Source organism: Octopus sinensis, linkage group LG10 (assembly GCF_006345805.1).
Source record: "Octopus sinensis linkage group LG10, ASM634580v1, whole genome shotgun sequence".
Classification (NCBI taxonomy): domain Eukaryota; kingdom Metazoa; phylum Mollusca; class Cephalopoda; order Octopoda; family Octopodidae; genus Octopus; species Octopus sinensis.
The window spans coordinates 27,922,419-27,943,170 of record NC_043006.1 but is presented as its reverse complement, the minus strand read 5'-3'; the positions used below and the strand labels follow the sequence as shown (position 1 = coordinate 27,943,170).

The 20,752-nt window shown below is 35.6% G+C and overlaps 1 protein-coding gene across 1 annotated transcript in view; it reads left to right on the top strand.

Moving 5' to 3' along the window:
• The window catches only part of LOC115216401 (dol-P-Man:Man(5)GlcNAc(2)-PP-Dol alpha-1,3-mannosyltransferase), a 28,084-nt gene extending 7,332 nt beyond the window's left edge, over window positions 1–20,752 (top strand). Inside the window, exons 3-9 of the mRNA XM_029785706.2 lie at window positions 861–1,008; window positions 2,972–3,132; window positions 5,073–5,193; window positions 6,415–6,620; window positions 7,388–7,449; window positions 17,465–17,594; window positions 20,427–20,752. Of these exons, the coding sequence (XP_029641566.1) occupies window positions 861–1,008; window positions 2,972–3,132; window positions 5,073–5,193; window positions 6,415–6,620; window positions 7,388–7,449; window positions 17,465–17,594; window positions 20,427–20,607 (1,009 nt within the window). The 3' untranslated portion in view covers window positions 20,608–20,752. The remainder of the gene's footprint in view (window positions 1–860; window positions 1,009–2,971; window positions 3,133–5,072; window positions 5,194–6,414; window positions 6,621–7,387; window positions 7,450–17,464; window positions 17,595–20,426) is intronic.

Below are 20,752 nucleotides of genomic sequence, written 5' to 3'. Positions count from 1 at the left end.
CACTGCTTATGCACATTAGGATTGTGGAAAAATATTTCCCTTGGATTATTACTTGTTCTGATCCATAGCTCACTGCTTGCACTCACAATACTTCATCAACCAAGAGGAGGTGGAGGTTTCAGTGAAAGAGTTCTTTGCCACAAAGGACAAGAACTAGTATCAACATGGGATAAAAGAACTGGCAGATAGATGGCTTTAGACAGTGCAGCTTGATGGCCTCTACATTGAATGCTAGGTTACTTTCATTTCAACTCAATATATTTTAAGGCATACAATATCTAAGACATTTGAACCATCAAAGTGTAAGCTAGCAATAAAAAGTTCATTCAGCTTTAAATTTAACCCTTGCAATTCTAAACTGTCTATGAAAAAGCAACTTAAAATTTTGGGTGTTACCATAGACACAAACTGGTGTGGACAGAATGTATCTTTGCCATCTGAGGTTTGGATTGCTATGCAAAGTTGCAAACAATCTAGATACCAAAAAGCAAAGCATTTGCCTAAAAAGCACAAGTCAGAAGCACCATGAAATATGACTGGATCCTCCTGAATGAAGGCCTCAGATAGTATACTTAGCCAATTTAATTTAATCCCAAAGAAAACTCTTAGGATCTTGTTAGAGTTGATGAAGTTGAGATCATCAAAAAGTTTTTATCAACAGCCAAAATGACAGAAAAAGTTCATGCAGCAACAGTACTCTACATAATAGCTAAGAATGTTGCCAGTAAACCTAGTATGAGTCATTGTCACCTTCTCTTCCTCTAAGTTAGTCCATCCTTTAACTTTTTTAGTATTCTGTGTATAATTATCTTTCTTATTTTGTATTGCTTTTAACATAGAAATGTTTATCTGTGTTTCAGATATCCCGCTGGATTTGTTTATATATTCTTAGGGTTATATCACCTCACAGAGAAAGGGACTAACATCCGCCTGGCACAGTATATATTTGCTGCTATTTATCTAGTTACACTACTTGTTGTCTTTGATATCTACAGGCAATCAAAACGAGTGAGTAAAGATTATATATAAATGTTTTTGTATGTGTGTAGCTTTTCTACCCAACTTATTGGAGTTTTTTACAGTAAAATTATTCAGAGATAGAATTTATAAGACTAGCATAAATTAGCAACCATTTATATGAGAGAAGAACAATTGAACTGCCCTAGTATATGACTGGTATTTATTATATTGATTTTTGAACTCATGGACGAAATACTGTTAAGCATTTTGCCTGGCATGTTAACGATTCTATCAGATCATTGCCTTAACTATTTTCTAAATATTGACAACAAAAATACATTTATTCTTTTGCTTGTTTCAGTCATTTGACTGCAGCCATGCTGGAGCACCACCTTAAAGAGTTTTAGTTGAAGAAATCAGTCCCAGGACTTATTCTTTGTGAATCTAGTACTTATTTTGTTAGTCTCTTTTGCCAAAACACTAGGTTATGAGGACATAAACACACCAACACCGGTTGTCAAGAGGTGATGTGGGACAAACACAGACATAAGGTTACACACACATAGATATAGATATATATATATATATATATACTTACATACACACACACACATTATATATATATACAGACACACAATAGGCTTCTTTCAGTTTCCATCTACTAAATCCACTCACAAGGCTTTGGTCAGCATGGGGCTATGGAAGAAGACGCTTGCTCAAGGTGCCATGCAGTGTGACTGAACCCAGAACCATATAGTTGGTAAGCAAGCTTCTTACCACACAGCCACACTTGTGTATCAATGTACCAATGTTTGTATTTTGTTTACAAATAAACATTTTGTATGAGGACAGAAGGTAATTCTGCCATCATTAATCTTTCTGACTTACTCTTTTTAACTCTTTTGCTACCAACTCACATGAGACTGCCCCTAGTTCTATCATATAAACTTGTTTTTCATGTTGATTTGTTCTTAATACCAGCTTAATAACAACAAAATTATTTTACTAAATTCTTCATTATTTTCAAAAGTAATTTAAGTAAAATTAGTATGTTTCAACAGAAATCATCATCATCATCATCATCGTTTAACGTCCGTTTTCCGCACGGGTTGGACGGTTCGACCGGGGTCTGGGAAGCCAGGGGCTGCTCCAGGCTCCAGTCTGTTCTGGCAGAGTTTCTACGGCTGGATGCCCTTCCTAACGCCAACCACTCCGCGAGTGTAGTGGGTGCTTTTTACGTGCCACCTGCACAGGTGCCGGGGGGGGGGTCCGGCATCAGTCACGATCGGTAGGTGCTTTTAACGTGCCAGCGGCATGGAAGCCAGCCAAGGCGGCGCTGGCAACGTTCGGATGGTCTTTTTATGTGCCACCGGCACAGGAGCCAGTCGGGGCGGCGCTGGCATCGGCCACGTTCGGATGGTGCTTTTTATGTGCCACCGGCACAGAAACCAGTCGGGGCGGCGCTGGCATTGGCCACGTTCGGATTAAGGTAATCTAAATTAAAACCTTTCATCAAAATTTTATGTTAATTTGTTCCAAGTACCAGCTTAATAATGACAAAATAATTTTACAAAATTTTCCATTATTTTCAAAATTAATTGAAGCAAAAGCATTGTATTTCAGCAGAAATATAGTAATGAAAGGGTTAAAGTGACCTGCTAACTGTTTAGGAACTACCATTTACTGGTTCAGTACTTTGGATATCTTTGTTCCAGTCTGTTCTATGATCGCATTGTTTTATGCAGCCTAAATTAGCATTTCATTTCTAAAATGTTTCCCTCTGCTGAGTAGATTTATTATCAGATATTTTAGGTTGTTGTTATCCTTACCAAGATACTATGTGTCTAAACTACATTGTCCAATAAGTGTGATGTGAGAAAAATTTTGCTGTTATTTCTAGTAGGTCAAATGACCATGTAGAAGATCCCCTCATTATTCTAATATTGTTTGTGATGGTAAAATTATGAATCTTATATTCTTTATTTCTTTTTCTCTCATTTTTTTACTACAGATTGCTCCTTACTTTTTCCTCTTCATGTGCTGTGCATCCTATCGAATCCACTCCATCTATGTGCTTCGTCTCTTCAATGACCCAATTGCCATGTTGCTTTTCTTTATCTCTGTTTCACTTTTCATCAGAGACTACTGGGGTCTTGGATGTTTATTCTACAGGTTTGTATTACTATATTATCTTACTATTGGTTCTCATCAAATTTTGGTTTTGCTTGGGAAAACTAATTATAAAGTAAAAATAAGATGCTAAAACTATTTTTCTTATTCAAGGAAATTCTTTTCGTCAACTTCTTGATGTTTTACATCATCATCATCATCGTTTAATGTCTGCTTTCCATGCTGGCATGGGTTGGACGGTTTGACTGAGGACTGGTGAGCCAGAGGCTACACCAGGCTCAATCTGATCTGGCAAGTTTCTACTGCTGGATGCCCTTCCTAACGCCAACCACTCCAAGAATGTAGTGAGTGCTTTTTACGAGAGCCAGTCAGGCGGTTCTTGCAAGGACCATGCTCAAAAGGTGTTTTTATGTGCTACCTGCAAGGGAGACAGTCCGGCGGCACTGGCAACGACCATGCTCAAATGTTGTTTTTAACATGTCATCAGCACATGTGCCAGTAAGGTGACTTTGGCAACAATCACGCTCAAATGGTGCTTTTCACATGTCACCTACATTGGAGCCAATCCGTGGCCCTGGCAACGATCATGCTCAGATATGCTTCTTTAAACATTCTACTGGCATGAGTGCCAATCAGGTGGTAATGTCATCAGCCGCATCAGTGATTTTGATTTGTTTACACTTACCTCATTAGGTCTTCGCAAGCAAAGTTCATTGTCCAATGAATGAGGAGTACTCATAAGTGGCCCCACGTTCAGATGTGCTTTTAATGTTCTACTGGCACAAGTGCCAATCAGGCGGTACTGTCGTCGGCCACGTCAGCAATTTTGATTTTGATTTTGATTTCACTTGCCTCAATAGGTCTTCACAAGCAAGGTTTATTGTCCAATGAATGAGGGGTATTCATAAATAGGCTGGTTACAACCACTGGCATAGGCCATGGGCTATGGTCTCACTTGGCTTGTCGGGTCTTCTCAAGCACAGAAAAATCTCCAAAGGTCTCGGTTACTATTCATTGCCTCAGTAAGGCCCAATGTTTGAAGGTCATGCTTCACCGCCTCATCCCAAGTTTTCCTGGGTCTACCTCTTCCACAGGTTCCATCAACTGCTAGGGTGTGACCCTTTTTCACACAGCTGTCCTCATTCATTCGCAACACATGATCATACCAACGCAGTCGTCTCTCTTGCACACTACATCTGATGCTTCTTAGGTCCAACTTTTCTCTCAGGGTGCTTACACTCTGTTGTGTATGCACACTGACATTGCACATCCAGCAGAACATACTGGCTTCATTCCTTGCAAGCTTACGCATGTCCTTAACAGTCACGGCCCATGTTTCATTGCCGTGTAGCATGACTGTTCACACGCATACGTCATACAGTCTACCTTTTACTCTGAGCAAGTGGCTCTTTGTCACCAGCTGAAGTAGGAGCTCTCTGAACTTTGCCGAGGCTATTCTTATTCTAGCAGCTACACTTTCATAGCATCCACCCCCTACTGAAGCAGTAGTAGTAGCAGCTGTGACAACAGCAGTGTTAGTGGTGCAGTGTATACAATGCAAAAGTTGAGCTCATCAGTTGTGTTTGGGTAAGAATTAATGTGTTTCAGAGAGAAAAGAAAATGAAACTGTCTGCGGTTTCATGTCATAAAACTATTTGCCCTCCTTTGTTGAGGTTTGGCTGAAATACTGTGGAAAACATTCAATAAAATCCAAGTTTAAGATATTGTGAAAGCCTTCTATAAAGCCCAACATGGAAATATTGGGTTGACATGTCCATTATTGAAACATTCTGAAACGAACACTAAAATTGTACTTTCTAAGTGGTTTGTAGAGAATACAGTTTTATTTTATTTCATTAAAAGAAAGAAATAAAAGGAAAGGAAGCAAAGTCGGGGAAACATTTCATTTATGCCTCTCTAATTATTATCATTTCATAACAATTATCAATATCCTATTAATTATATTTAATATTTTATTGTAGTTTTGGTGTTTCAGTCAAAATGAACATACTTCTCTTTTCACCGGCTCTCCTCCTCCTATTATTGGTGAGGCACGGCATTTTAAAAACTATCTACCACTTAATAATATGTGCTCTTCCTCAGGTTTGTGATATTATTTACATTTTCATCTCTTCACATTTTTGACAATGTTTTACCCATTTTGTGTTACTACCTACATGCACTAGCTATACAAAAGCCCTATTTTAGTGTTGTGAAAGAATGGCAACTGGAAATCTAAACCAGGTAGCAGACTTGACGCATCAGGTGCTCATCTCTTCTTTTTAGATTTATCATTGCTCTAACTCTAATGTACATTAAGTCCATGATTAAGACAGTTAACTCCTAAATAGTTGCTTCACAGAGTTAGAAATGTGTATAATAGAGCAATACAGCTTGCCACTATAAGCAGAAAAGCCCCAAATCCTCCTAAAAGCATAATTAGCTCTGTCAGACTAACTTGTATTGGGGGTGATGTCTTAAAGTGATATTCCATTAATTAAATGCCGTACCTAATTACAGACAAAGGCCTAATAAAAGTGACATAAAAAATGTTTAATTTATTTCAACAAATAGTTCAGAGATTAGATATTGTACTCTATAGAATGGGTGAAATGTAACAAGTTTATATAGACTGCATGATCTCTCTATTAACATTATAGTATATATGACATTATATTATATATAAACATTACATAATATATATTAGCATTATATTATATATGTTATCATTATATTATAAATGAGGAGGAAGGGGAGACCCCTTTCAGTCATGAATGACCATGGGATTGCACCTTGAAAGTTACCCTCCGAGGCACAAGTCTGAGCAAGATTGTTTGTGGAAGGCTAGCAGTCGCCCATGCATACCAGCCTCCTCTCTCCACACCACTGATGTTATCCAAGGGAACGGCAAAGGCCGATACAGCTTGGCACCAGTGATGTAAGTCATTTCTACAGCTAAGTTAACTGGAGTAACGTGAAATAAAGTGTCTTGCTCAAGAACAGAACACACAGCCTGGTCCAGGAATCAATTTCACGATCATAAGCTCGACGCTCTAACCACTGAGCCATGCACCTTCACTTTATATTATAAATATCAACATTATATTATATCTTATAGAATACACTACTATTATTTCTTTTAGATTTCAAATGTTTGGCTCAGGTTTAGCAGCATTTTGTTAAAGATGAAATAGGGACAAATTTATTTTCCTCCTATTTTTCATTCTTAAATCACTTGCACTTTTATCTTTCTATTTCTTTATTAAAAAAAAAAACCTTTTAACCTCTTGAATTGGTTGAATTTTTGGTTTCTGTTTTTTACAGATCGTACTTGCGCTACCATTCCTCATAGAAAATCATGTTGGGTACATTGTGCGTTCTTTTGACCTTGGTCGACAATTTCTTTTCCAATGGACTGTCAACTGGCGGTTTCTACCAGAGGATATCTTTCTGAATCGTTATTTCCATATAAGTCTTCTTGTCTTGCACATTTGTGTCCTACTTCTTTTTATACAATGTCGTTGGAAATGGTAATTAATCCTTTTAATTGTTTATATCTAATTAAGAAAGTCTACCTAGAATACTTTAGAATTTACAAGTCTATTTGTTTTGGTATCATAACTAAGTAATATAAAATTCTGTCAGTTTTTTTTTTTTTTAAATTTGCTCGATTTCATTGAAATGGGATAGTTAATTCTGAGACACTCTATAGTGTCAGAAAGACATGTTAGAGTTAAAGGGTCAGAAAAACCAATGTAGAAATTATATGAAAAAAAGATGTATGCAGGTGAGGTAGTATTCACTAATTATTTAAAGGATCTTGTTCTTGGATGCTGAAGACTAAAGTGAACACACTATTCCAAATAAAGGAGTATTTCTATGCCAGCATGGAAAGCGGATGTTAAACGATGATGATGATGATTAAACAAGCTAATTTTACACAGTATCATCATCATCGTCGTTAAGTGTCCTCCTTCCATGCTGGCATAGGTTAGACAACTCAGCATGTGTACCCCTTTTAAATGTAAGTATTTGTATAAGAAAGATTAGCATGTGTCCTCAAATGTAAGTGTTCATGTAAGAAAGACTACCCTGTTTCACTTTGTTTACGAATGTAAAACATTTATGGTTTATTGTTAGATGAACTACCAAGGAATACAATTTACTGAAGAGATAGCATTAATTTTATTTCAAACCTTTCATAGTTACGCCACATATAATTCATAACTTTGGGGAAAATATCCAATTACAGTTCTTGTTTGCTGCTTATAATTAATTAGATTGTTTTTAATTTCAGTATGATTCCACCAATAAACTGGACTTTATCCTCAAAGAAACAGAAAAATCTTGGACCAAATCATATCCTTTTCCTTTTCTTTAAATGAAAACTTGGTTTAAACTGAGCAACATAATAATTATTGTTATTTAGCTCTGAAATAGCAGAACTACAATCAAAGGTATTCCAGCTCTAACCATGCCATCTTTTGTTTTCTTATAGTATATCTAGAACTATGTTCTCCACTTACGTCCATTTTCTATCAATAGTCATAGGAATCTTGACCTAGGGTTCACCTATACTATCCTTGTAAGTGAAGCAAAAGATGGTCCTAAAAATAGGTCAAATGTTTATGTAAATTTATCGTTAATTCTAGAAGTTTATTGTTCCATTCATTGCAAAGAGTATATTATTAGTGTAGAGGTATTCTAATATGCTTGATTTATTTTTCTGGTTCTTGGTTTCTCTATTATTATAATTAGTATTACTATATATAGTGTTATGTCATCATCATCATCATCATCATTTAATGTCCATTGTCCATGCTGGCATGGGTTGGACAGTTTGACCAGGGATGGCAAACTGGAAGGGTGCACCAGACTCCAGCCTGATTTGGCATGGTTTCTACAGCTTGATACCCTTCCTAATGTTAACTACTCTGAGAGTGTAATGGGTTTTACGTGCCGCCAGCATGGATGCTGTTTGCATGACACTGCTATCTGCCATGACTGCGATTTTGCTCGGCTTCATAGGTCATGTCAAGTACAACATAATACCAAAGGTCTCCGTCATTGCCTCTGTGAGGCCCACCACTTGAAATGAGCTCAGCCACTTTGCCTCTGTAAGGCCCAACACTCGAAAGGTGCTTTTATATGTGCCAGTTAGATGACACTAGCATTAGCCATGACTATGATTTTACTTAGCTTGACAGGTTTTCTCAAGCACAGAATATCACCAAAGGTCTTGGTCACTATTCATTGCCTCTGTGAGACCCAAAGTTCAAAGATCATGCTTCACCACCTCATCCTATGTCTTCCTGGGTCTACCTCTACCATAGGTTCTCTCCACAGTTAGAGTTCAGCACTTCTTTACACAGCTGTCCTCGTCCATTCGCACTACTTGACCATACCAGCGCAGTCGTCTCCCTTGCACACCACATCTGATGCCTAATATGCCTAACTTTTCTCTCAAGATGCTTACACTCTGTTGAACATGCACACTGATGTTGCATATCCAACAAAGCACACTGGCTTAATTTCTTTTAAGCGTACGCATGTCCTCAGCTGTAACAGCCCATGTTTCACTGCTATGTAACATAGCTGTTTGCACACAGGCATCATACAATCTGCCTTTGACTCTGAGAGAGAGGCCCTTTGTTGCCAGCAGAGGTAGGAGCTCTAAATGTTTATTTAAATTGTTTAAAAGTATATCTTCCTGTGTGAAGGCATCTTAGTGCTCATTCTTGCCTTGTTTTTATTGGATGAAATTTTGAAGTAAAAATTTGGTACATTTCCTTTATGCGTAAGTTGCATCTCTTACCACCTGTTCTATAAGGTTTAGGTCTACTAATAGTATTTTAGCCTATCGAATAGATTTTGCTTACCAACCACATGGTTCCGGGTTCAGTCCCACTGCGTGGCACCTTGCGCAAGTGTCTTCTACTATAGCCTCGGGCTGATTAAAGCTTTGTGAGTGGATTTGGTAGACGGAAACTGAAAGAAGCCCGTCGTATATATGTATATATATATATGTGTTTGTCCCCCCAACATCGCTTGACAACCGATGCTGGTGTGTTTACGTCTCCGTAACTTAGCGGTTCAGCAAAAGAGACCAATAGAATAAGTACTAGGCTTACAAAGAATAAGTCCCGGGGTCGATTTGCTCAACTAAAAGGTGGTGCTCCAACATGGCCACAGTCAAATGACTGAAACAAGTAAAAGTAAAAGTAAAGTAAGTATAAATATATGTATTTTTTTTACTTATTTATTTGTTTCAGTCATTTGACTGTGGCCATGCTAGAGCACCACCTTTAGTCAAACAAATCAACCGCAGGACTCGTTCTTTGTGAGCCTAGTACTTATTCTATTGGTCTCTTTTGCTAAACCACTAAGTTACGTGTGTGTAAACATACCAGCATCGATTGTCAAGTGATAGTGGGGGAACAAATACAGACACACAAACATATATACACACATATGACAGGCTTCTTTCAGTTTCCATCTACCAAATTCACTCAAGGCTTTGGTCAGCCCAAGGCTATAGAAGAAGACTCTTGCCCAAGGTGCCACGCAGTGGGACTGAACCCAGAACCATGTGGTTGTTAAGCAAGCTACCTACCACACAGCTACTCCTGGACCTATCAATAATATTAATACGCTTAGTTTTGTTTTTGTCCGTACCTGTGGTGTCTCTCACACTTACTTCAAAGAAGAAGTGAGTGGCAAAGCGAGAGAGAATAGAGAGGAAGTAAGAGAAAAAGAGAGAGAGAGAGAGAGAGTGAAAGGGACAGTGAGTGGTGATGGCGTTGATTTTTTGTTTTTAAATGTTTATCACATCGCAAGAAAAGTAGATACATAGATATATACACACATTGTTAAATTAAAAGTGGGAGAGAGGAGGAGCATAGAGGAAGTGAAAGAGAAAGAGAGAGAGACAGTAGATACATAGATCCACAGAAAGGTTGATACATAGATACTTAAATACAACAAATATTGGATGTCACTTTCACTTTTCATTACCACATGAGGATAAAATTAACTCACAAGTTGCTGAGTACTCCACAGACATGCATATCATTAACGTAATTCTCAGGGAGATTCAGTCTCACACAGAATATTACAAAGCTGGCCCCTTTGAATTACAGCTACAACTCATTTTGACCAGCTGAGTGGACTGGAGCTAGATAAACCTTCAAGTGGGTGGGAGAAAATGATAAAAGATCCTATATAGGGACAGGAAAATCTTTTTAGTTGATAGGGTCACTATGGGTGTTAATCCGGTCCTAACAGCAGCATTTGTGGGTCTCACAGATCTGGAGGTCAAGTCCCCACATAAACACTAATGCACAGCCTATTGTTATCAAACTGAGCATGAGCTGAGGGTGAATGCGTGCCGGAAAAGCAATTATTTTGTCTTAGCTTTCACTGTTTATACTACACACACAACATTTTTGCCTTACGATATGGAACATTTCCTTTTCTTTCTCTTAAAAAATGGCTCTCGATCGGTTACGACAATGAGGTTCCTGTTTATCTGATCAATGCACAGTCTGCTCATAAAATTAACATGCTAGTAGCTGAGTACTCCACAGACATGCATACCATAAGGTAGTTCTCAGGAAGATTCAGCCTCACACAGAATGTGACGAGGTTGGCCCCTTTGAATTACAGCTACAACTCATTTTTGCCAGCTGAGTGGACTGCAGCAAGCACCTTGCTCAAAAACACAGCATGCCGCAGGGAATCGTACTCATGACTTTACGATCATGGGCTGAATACCCCTAACCACTGAGCCACACACCTTCACTCTCTTAACCATATGGAAAAGGAGTGAAGCAATAGACACAGAGAAAGGAAAGCCTCAGTCATTTACAATGACAATTAGACCGAAATACGATCAATCTTTTCTAGCTTCTTTACTTTTAATAATGAAGAAGAGGGAAAGACATTCAGTAATGAATAGAGGGAAAAGTCTTTCAGGCGTTTACATTTTTATTCTGGGAGTTCTAGAATGATCGACTGCTAGTTCTCGGAGAAAGCTGCTTATTAATTAGGTATGTAACAATTGCTAAAAGAAAGCAATTATTAAAAAGCTGACTGTCTAGAAATATTTTTATAAATTCATGTTCTAAGAAATTTCCTATAATTTCAATTTCTCAAGTTTATTGAATTTTTTTAACTCCAATTCATCATAAATTTAAATATTCATTGCATTCACTGCGGACTATTCCATTTTCATTTGCAAAGTCTCTCACTTTCTCTTTTAAGTTTTAATTCGCTATTTGAAAAACTGATAGTTTATTCCATTAATGTATATGTAATGTAAAAAAATGTTTTATTGAATGAAAATTTTTTTAAATACCCATATAATTTTTGAATGCAGGATATCTGTGAGAAGAGCCTAGAAAGTTGGGTAATTACTATTAGAAGATGAGGAGAAAAAAACAAAGTTATCAACAAGTACTCAAAACTTGCACCTTATTCACAGTTTCCAAACATTCTATACCACTAAACCATTATATACGCAAGCAACTTCAACAGTGACACACACACACCAGTGCTCACTTCTGCACACACAGAGATACACATACCCACAAATGAAAGGCAATGAGTATGTGTGTGCTCAATGACAAAACTTTGTGCTGCATCACTTTTGTGAAGTTTTGTCAGTGAACAGGTTTTGGTTTGAAAGCGACGAAAATATTTGGGCACAAATGAAATTTTAATATTGAAGTGAAACTGGTAATACTTGAATACAGAGGTCCCTTAATGATGCTACTTAAATACAGGTCTTACATACAAAACCTTTTAAATGTATGCTGTGTGGACATGTAATGACACCCTAGCCCTAACTAACCCTAACCTTAAAAACTAACCCTCCTCTTCATATTGTTATGTAGATGCATTGGGACCTCTGTATTTAAGTAGTGCCATGAAACTAATGGTTTTGTGTGTTCTTGAATGGCTTACAAACATCTATACTGCAATTGTTTTTGTTTCAGCACACGATTTCAGATCAAGTCATTTGCTATGCAAGTACATCTCCCTAATTTGTTTAAATCACTATGGATAAATGTCAGCAATGATCTTCTCAGGCTATCAATTTCTGAACAGAAACAATCAGGGGCAGGCAGTGGGGTTGCAAAAAATTCATAATTTCTCAAATGTATTTATGGGGGTGAAATATTGAAAAACATCAATACATGCGAAAGTGATAAAGAAATGAGGAGGGTTGACTTTGGACGTGCTAGAAACAACAGCCAAATCGCCCTTAAATCACTCACTTTTCCCTCTGAAAATATTAGCATTTTTTTTTTTTTACTGAAAATGCTCTACCCATGGTTTTGAAGTGCAAAAAAAATTGCCCAAAATAGGTCCGGAGTGGGATGATGAGGGAAGGAGGGTGTAAAAAAAAAGAGTTTTCAAAACATTTTTCATACAAAGATGCTCCCAACCCCATCATTTCGAAAACTGTACCTTAAAAAAAAAAAATGGAGAAAATACCCCCAACAAATTTCTTTATAATTGCAATCTATGCCATTTGAAAGGGATTTGCATAAATTTTCACTAAAAGATGCCCATCTTCCTGAAAGTTATGAGGGGAAAAAAGTCAGATTGAGTGAATTTCCCGAAATTCTTCTCACCAGCCCCTCGGAAAAATTCTGTCCTATAAATCCCTATATACTCTGAAGCTACAATATCTAAGTGGTATATGTAGAAAATTTTGTTAAAAAGTATTCATTTTTCTGGATGTTAGGAGGCAACAAATTCGGGGGCATATACATCTGTAGTAATGCCCTTTTATTTATATGATTTTTTTTTCATTTCATGTTTATTTCATTAATTGTTTGCAATTTTCTCTCTCTTACATACACACACTAGAAAGCTTACAGATGGGCTGCTGAATTGAAATCTCTATGTTGTTTTGAGGGCAAGGTAAAACTTGACAAACTGCTTCTCCCTCTGTTGTTGGACTACCATGATGTTTGTTTAAAAAGGGAGATTATGACTGTGATAAAATAATGAAAGCAAAATTTAGTAAGTAAGCACTATAATACAAAGAAGTAATTAGACATAGAATATAAAAATTATTAGAACTGGGAATCAAATGTCAAAATATTATCAAGGGGCTAGCAGAAAACCACCCAGAGGGCAGTCTTTCTGCTAGTATATGTAATTATTAATTTTTATATATATATATACATGTACATACACACACACATATATATATACACACATACACACACACACACACATATATATATACACACATACATATGTACACACATATAATACATATCCACTTATACACATGTATGCATGCACATATATATAGACATACATAAACACATATGTATACAAATACACACACATATACATATATATATACATCCACCTCACATATGCACACACGTATACACACACATACATATACACATGCATATGCATATATATACATATACGTACTACTCATTCTGGCAAATATATATAATACTGTACCAAGAGCTTTTTCTTTACTATTCTACGATATATATGTGCGTGTGTGTTTGTGCATATATATATATATATATATATATACTATGCATGTATATGTATGTATATATATATACATGTGTGAGTGTGGATGCTGACAACAGCCCCATAAAGAAGTGCCACTCTCTCAAAGTGGATGGAACTTGTGGAAGAGAGAGTCTCAGGAAGACAGGATGAAGTTGTAAAGAACAATCTCAGGACACTGAATATTTCAGACAAGATGACAAATGACTGAGATACCTGGCACTATCCTGTACTCAAAAAGACCCATCTTTCATAGCAGAAGTATTAAGCCCACTCCTACTGGTAAAGAAGATTGACCTGCAATAGTTATGTGCTGGTGTTACATAAAAAACACTTGTGCCAGTGCCATAAAAAAGCACTTATGCCGGTGCCACATTAAAAATACCTAGCATAAACTGTAAAGTGGTTGGCATTAGAAAGGGCATCCAAACATAGAAACCAAACCAGATCAGACTGGAACTTAGTGCAGCTCTTCTGCTTGTCAACTCTGGTTACAAAGTCCAGCCAATTCCACAGCATGGAAAACAGATGTTGAAGTATGCTGATGATGATGATGATGATATGTATATAAATGGAACAAAAATGCAACATGTATATATACGCACACACATACATGCATACATACATATATATATATATATATCTATATATATACATATATATATATATATATAATATATATATATATATATATATATAGGTGAGCACACCTGGAAAATTACAGGAAAAGTTATGACACTTGGAAAAGTTCAGGACAACTTATTATATCTGGTAAAGTATTGAACAAGAAAATTTTTACTTAAAATATTGCAGCTAAGGATAAAATTTGAATATTAAAAATTATTTGGTTTTAATTTATCAAGTAACATTATAATTAAAAAAAGTTAACATCATTTTGTTAAAATATTGACACATTAGAATATTTAAAAAATGAAAGCCAGAAGTACCAATATAGCTAAAGTTTTATGCAAAGTAGAATAGTATATATGGTAGACAAATTCATTATGTAAAAAATAGACATTGGGTCAAGACTAAAAATGTGAAGACTTGGCAATAACTTAGGCAATAACTCAAACAAATTTTACTGTGAATTTGTTGTTATAGGTAGATTTTACTGTAATATATAACTAATTTTTATATTATTCTATTCATTGTACTAACTAATTATGTACTACTATTATTTTTTATACCCTATTTTCAAATTTCTAATAATTAATTGATAATGAAAAAAATTAATGTTTTTATAGATGTGCCGGTGGCACGTAAAATTCACTAATCCGATCATGGCCGTTGCCAGCCTTGCCTGGCACCTGTGCAGGTGGCACGTAAAAAGCACCCACTACACTCAAGGAGTGGTTGGCGTTAGGAAGGGCATCCAGCTGTAGAAACACTGCCAGATCAAACTGGAGCCTGTGCAGCCTTCTGGCTTCCCAGATTCCCGGTCGAACCGTCCAACCCATGCTAGCATGGAAAACGGATGTTAAACGAACGAACGATAGAGTGCAAAGATATTTCAATTGAGTTATTTTTTATTTTTAATAGAAGTAACAAGTAATAATAAATGGAAGTAATAACTTGTAATAAAATTTTTAGTTTTAATAAAAGCTAATATTTTCTAAATCTAGATATTTTATTTGAAATTTTATCCTTAGCTGCAATATTTTAAGTAAAGATTTGTCGCCATTTTATATTTTTAATTTCGTGCATGTGCTTTGTTAGTTTTTGATTTTGTCGACTACACAGTATAGTAGGGTCAGTTGGGCACCGTCTGAGAAAAATAGTACCATGACACAATTCCCTCTGCCAGAAATTTCAAAACAACATGCTGCACTGCCTGACATTCATGCTGGAAGCTCCAATACGAACATTTCACAGTGTTTGGGTGTCAATCTGAGAACAGTGCAGAGGATTTGGAAAGAGTTAGATGAGTCTGATGGTGATTATGAAAGTACAGCAGCTTGGGAAATTCACTCTGATCATTCTGATAAGAAAAGAACTCCTGAATTTGTTGGTGAGATTCAGGCCTTGATTGACAACGATCCTTCCAAGTCAATCAGGTCCATTGCCAGGGATATGGGAGTGTCTGAGTTTCTTATCAGGCAGGTGGTGCATGAAGACATTCAGTATTCCTCATACAAGATGAGAAAGGGCTAATTTTTATCCCAAGCCATCAAGGACAAGAGGAAAGACCAAACTACAAAGCTTTTGAACAGCCTCAAGCATCCCCTCCAACTGAACATGTTTTGTTTTTTCTCAGACGAGTAAAATTTCTGCCAGGACCAGATGGTGAACTCACAGAACAACTGTTGGTTTGCCATGTCCCCAAAACTGTACTGAGAATGATAAAAATCAAACATCCAGTCAACATCATGGTGTTTGCAGTGATCACTAGTGATGGTGACATTATGCCTCCACTCAGCTTCAACATGGCCTCAGACTTAACATGGAGGCCTACATCAAGTGCCTGGAGGAGGTAGTGCTGACCTGGGTCAATAGGGTGGCTGCTGGAAGAACCTATGTCTGGCACCAGGACTCTGCACCATGCCACACAAGTAGAAGAACCCAATTCATGGCTGTCAGACAATTTCTGCAACCACATCACCCCTAACATCCAACCACCTAACTCCCCAGATTGTAACCTTCTTGATTATTTTGTGTGGGGCACAGTTGAGCGAGAACCAACAGAACTCCTTGCAGCACCAAAGATTAACTGAAAGCAACAATTATGGCAGCATTCACCAACATAAACAAGGTGACCGTGGTTGAAGCCAATAGTGATTTTATTGAATAAATTTACTCTTTAGTATTTCAAGGTATTTTTATGTAATTTTGGTAAATATATCTGTTAAAATGAGATGTCGGTGTTATTTACATTTTTGCATTATTTAGGTGACAATTTATTCACTGCACCCTATATGTATGTATATATATATATATATATATATATATAAACAAGTATCAGTATTTTTATGCTGTATATTGTAGTGATGGGAATTATCTCAGGAACATAAAAAAGAATTATTTGCAGGTAATAATCCTTTCTACTATAGACACAAGACCTGAAACTGTGGTGGGGGGTTTGTCGATTACATCAACCCTAGTGCTTGTTTGGTACTTTCTTCAATGACCTGAAAGGACAAAAGACAAAGTCGACCTTGGCGGAAATTGAATTCAGAATGTAAAGATGGACAAAATTCTGCTAAGCATTTAATCCAGTTCTGCCAGCTCACTGCCTTATTTGCATGTAATAATAACAGTGGTTTATATGTACACAGGAATAACAACAGCAGCAGCTGTTTGTGTGTGGATTAGAATATATATGTAGATAAGTGTAACAGCAGCTGTAGTTTATGTGCGATTACAATATATGTATAGATAAAAATAATCCTTTCTACTATAGACACAAGACCTGAAATTTTGAGGAGAGGAAGTAGTCAATTACATCATCCCCAGTGCTCAACTGGTAATTATTTCATTAATTGCCAAAAATTTATAGACAAAGTCAACCTCAGTGGCATTTGAACTCAGTAACATAAGAATGGACAAAATGCCGCTAAGCATTTTCTCCATCATACTAATGACTGCCAGCTCACTACTTTTGTATGCATTAATCTATGTAGATAAAACTAGAAGAAACTGAAATGTGTCTAAAAATCATTTAACATCCTTATTTGACATGAAGTCTTTATCTAATTTTAATATCTTCAACAGCTATTGAGAAAGGCATGAATGTTACATAATGGCTCTCCTGCAAATATTTATCCTGTTTTACTGTTATAAATTGATACTTTCTATATTGCCAAATAACCTTAACTTACCCCACAGATCATTCTTCCTTTATTTTCTGCAAATTTCATAGGAATGTGTTTCAGTCGATCTCTCCATTACCAGTTCTATGTCTGGTATTTCCATACTCTCCATTACTTACTTTATGCCATTAAGTTACCATTCAAGTAAGTACTTCCATTTTGTTCAATCACCTTAACTTGAGTAACAATCTAATTACTAAAAACAACGATTAAGAAAATAAACTTGTGAATAGATCTCCTTCATATTACAATTTATCGCAAAGTTAATCACTGATAATTGACATCTCACACGTTTCATGCTGCATTTAGAAGTATGCCTGATGATGTGAGTATAGGGAAAAACATCATTTACTTGTCAAAAAAGAATAAAAGAGGAGACAGAAAAGAACAATATATCAAGTAAAGGAGGACATCTGACCCCATCTGAGATTTAAACCATAGCTCTCAGATTTTCCCAGTCTAAGACCACGAATTAATTTATCTCTAAATAATGATATTAAAAATACAAGAATATGGCTTGATGAATATGTACTGGTGGACTTAATATCGTTGACATGATACAGTGCAAAGTAATGCAGATTTTCCTGCCAAAAAGTTTGGCCAAAGATTCTAGAAGCTGGCTTACAGCTATAAAAGCCAACAAATACAACCTCAGGCCAGAGAACCATTAAGGCATACCATGGAATCTATGTTACTTGTAGTGAGCTGGTCTTTCTCTCCATCTTTCATTTCCCTTATGTAACATACTCAACAAAAGGCACCAACTTTAACTTGTAGTATCAAGTAGTGCACATCAGGTATATACAGTGATTTAAATTCCTTTCACTATTTTCAAAATATTTAGCAACTTATATACAGAAGATTCCTAATTATTATGTTCATTGAACGTTGTCCCATTAAATTATATTAAATGTATTTGTAAAATAATGCTGGTTAAAAAATATTTGGAAACTCTAACTTTAGTGTGGTCATTGTTTACACATGCAATCTACCTCACATTGTGAACAGTAAAGACTATATGATTAACCACCACATTAAAACAGCAAGGAAAGCCAAAAAATCGATATAAAATCCACAAGGTGAATCAAAATAAATCTTTTATGTTTGACAATTTCATCACACCTGTCTATCATATTAGTGTTAGACTAATATAATTTTTAGTGTTCTTTACATTTAATATGTTGAAAAGAACTTAACTACTACTTTTTGTGTGAATGGCATCTCTGAATTATCAAATTTTTAAACTATTCTACTTTCCTAAACCAACCAATGCATCATCTTGTATATTTACTTCGTAATTCTTTCATTACTATTTAGTCCTTTAGCATTCAGATTACTCTATCAAATGTAATCCTTATTAATTCACATTGTTTTGAATTAATCATACATTATCTCATAGCTTTGAGATTTTGATGATGTGACTGTATATTTTTAGAATGACATTGTAGAATGGGTGTGAGAAGCCATATCTGGCCAGTTTGAACATAGAACAAGTAGAATATTTTGGCTAAATATGGCTTGTTTAAATGCTAAAGGGTTAAGCAAATATGGTGAAAGCTATGTTTTGCTGAAGAGGTCAGACTGAGAGTGGAGTATTACTTCCCTCTTCTTGCATGAATGAATCATTCTTTGTTACAATATGGATGGCATGAGGACTAGTTTGTAGTCCTCAAGCCATCTTTGAATTTGATACACAGATTTCACTGCATTTACATTACTAAGGCTTTTATATCATTTTTCATATCTAGAACCCTATAACTAATTTTTATTTTTATTTTACTGTTTTTCTGTTATTGGACAATGGCCATGCTAGGGCACTGCCTTTAGTAAGTAATTTATATTAACCCAAAGAGTATGGCATTCATTTTCATTCATCATTGTTTGTTGAGTTTCCAAAAAATTACCTGCAACACCTTCAACCCTTTTGATACCAACCTACCTGAGACCACCACTGTAACATGAATTTCCTGTTTTAAGATTATATAAATTAAAGCTTTCCATCAGAATTTCATGTTTTAAAGTGATCTAAATTAAAACCTTTCATCAAAATTTCATTTTAAGTTGGTAACAGGAAAGGCATCCAGCTCAATAATGATGAAGTTATTGTAATAAATTCTTCATTATCTTAAAAATTAATTGAAATAAAGGCAATGTGTTTCAACAGAACTATGATAATAAAAGAATTTCCCTTTACCAAATTTTGCTCAAAAGGTAAAGGTCGACTTCACACTATAACCCAAGAACTTGTGTAATGAGAATGAATATGGAATCACGTGGTTTTTATGTGAACTTCTTAACCACATGGCCATACCTCTCTCTTAGAATTCTAATTTAGTGAAATTTATAAGATCTGTCATGTTTTAAGCCTGTTTTTAATTTCACCTAAAGTAAAATTGCTATTAATAAGATCAAATTTCTTCCCAGTGTAACAGATATCAATGTTTTTAAAATCATTTTACATAAAATAGGTAATCTTGATGACTAAACTGCACTTTTCATTACCAGTCTGATCTATCTTATTTAAAGCAACATTGTTTTGATTTTTCTAATTAAGAAATATGACTTCAAGTGTGCCAGAGACGATTAAATATAAATGTTCAAGTCTCTTTACAATTTCAGTTTCAGTCTGATTAAAGAGACATTTTTTCTGTAACTTTAACCCTTTTGTTACCATATTTCTGTTGAAAACCATTGCCTTTGTTTTAATTAATTCTGAAAATAAAGAAGAATTTAGTAAAAATAACTTTGTCATTATTAAACTGGTGTTTGCAACATAAATTAATGTGAGATTTTGATGGAAGGTGTTAATTTAGGTCACTTTAAAGCAGAAAGTTTGTCATAGAACCAGAGGTGGTTTTAGATGAGTTGGTGTTAAAGGGTTAAATAAAATTCTGTCAAATTTATTTTCTCTTTATGTTTTAATGTATTAAAAATATCAATAAAATTTTTCTTTTTTAATTCAATTTTTAACTTCAGATTACTTATTCTTGGAATCATTGAGCTCTGCTGGAATACATACCCTTCAACTAACTGGAGTAGTGGTCTTCTTCATTTATGCCATTGTATACTTTTATATCAAATGTGGCAGAGTCCAATTTATTACCCTATGTGCCTCCACATTAACTGTAACTGTGAGAAAGAGAAAAAGTCAAAATAATAAAGAAAAAATACATGTGAAAGAAAACCATTATCATTTTAAACTGTTGAAAATTTGCAGTGACAGCAAAACTAATTTTTTGAAAATCTCAGTGTGAGTTGTTATGTACTAATATTTGTTTGTAAAATATATTTTATTAAAAATA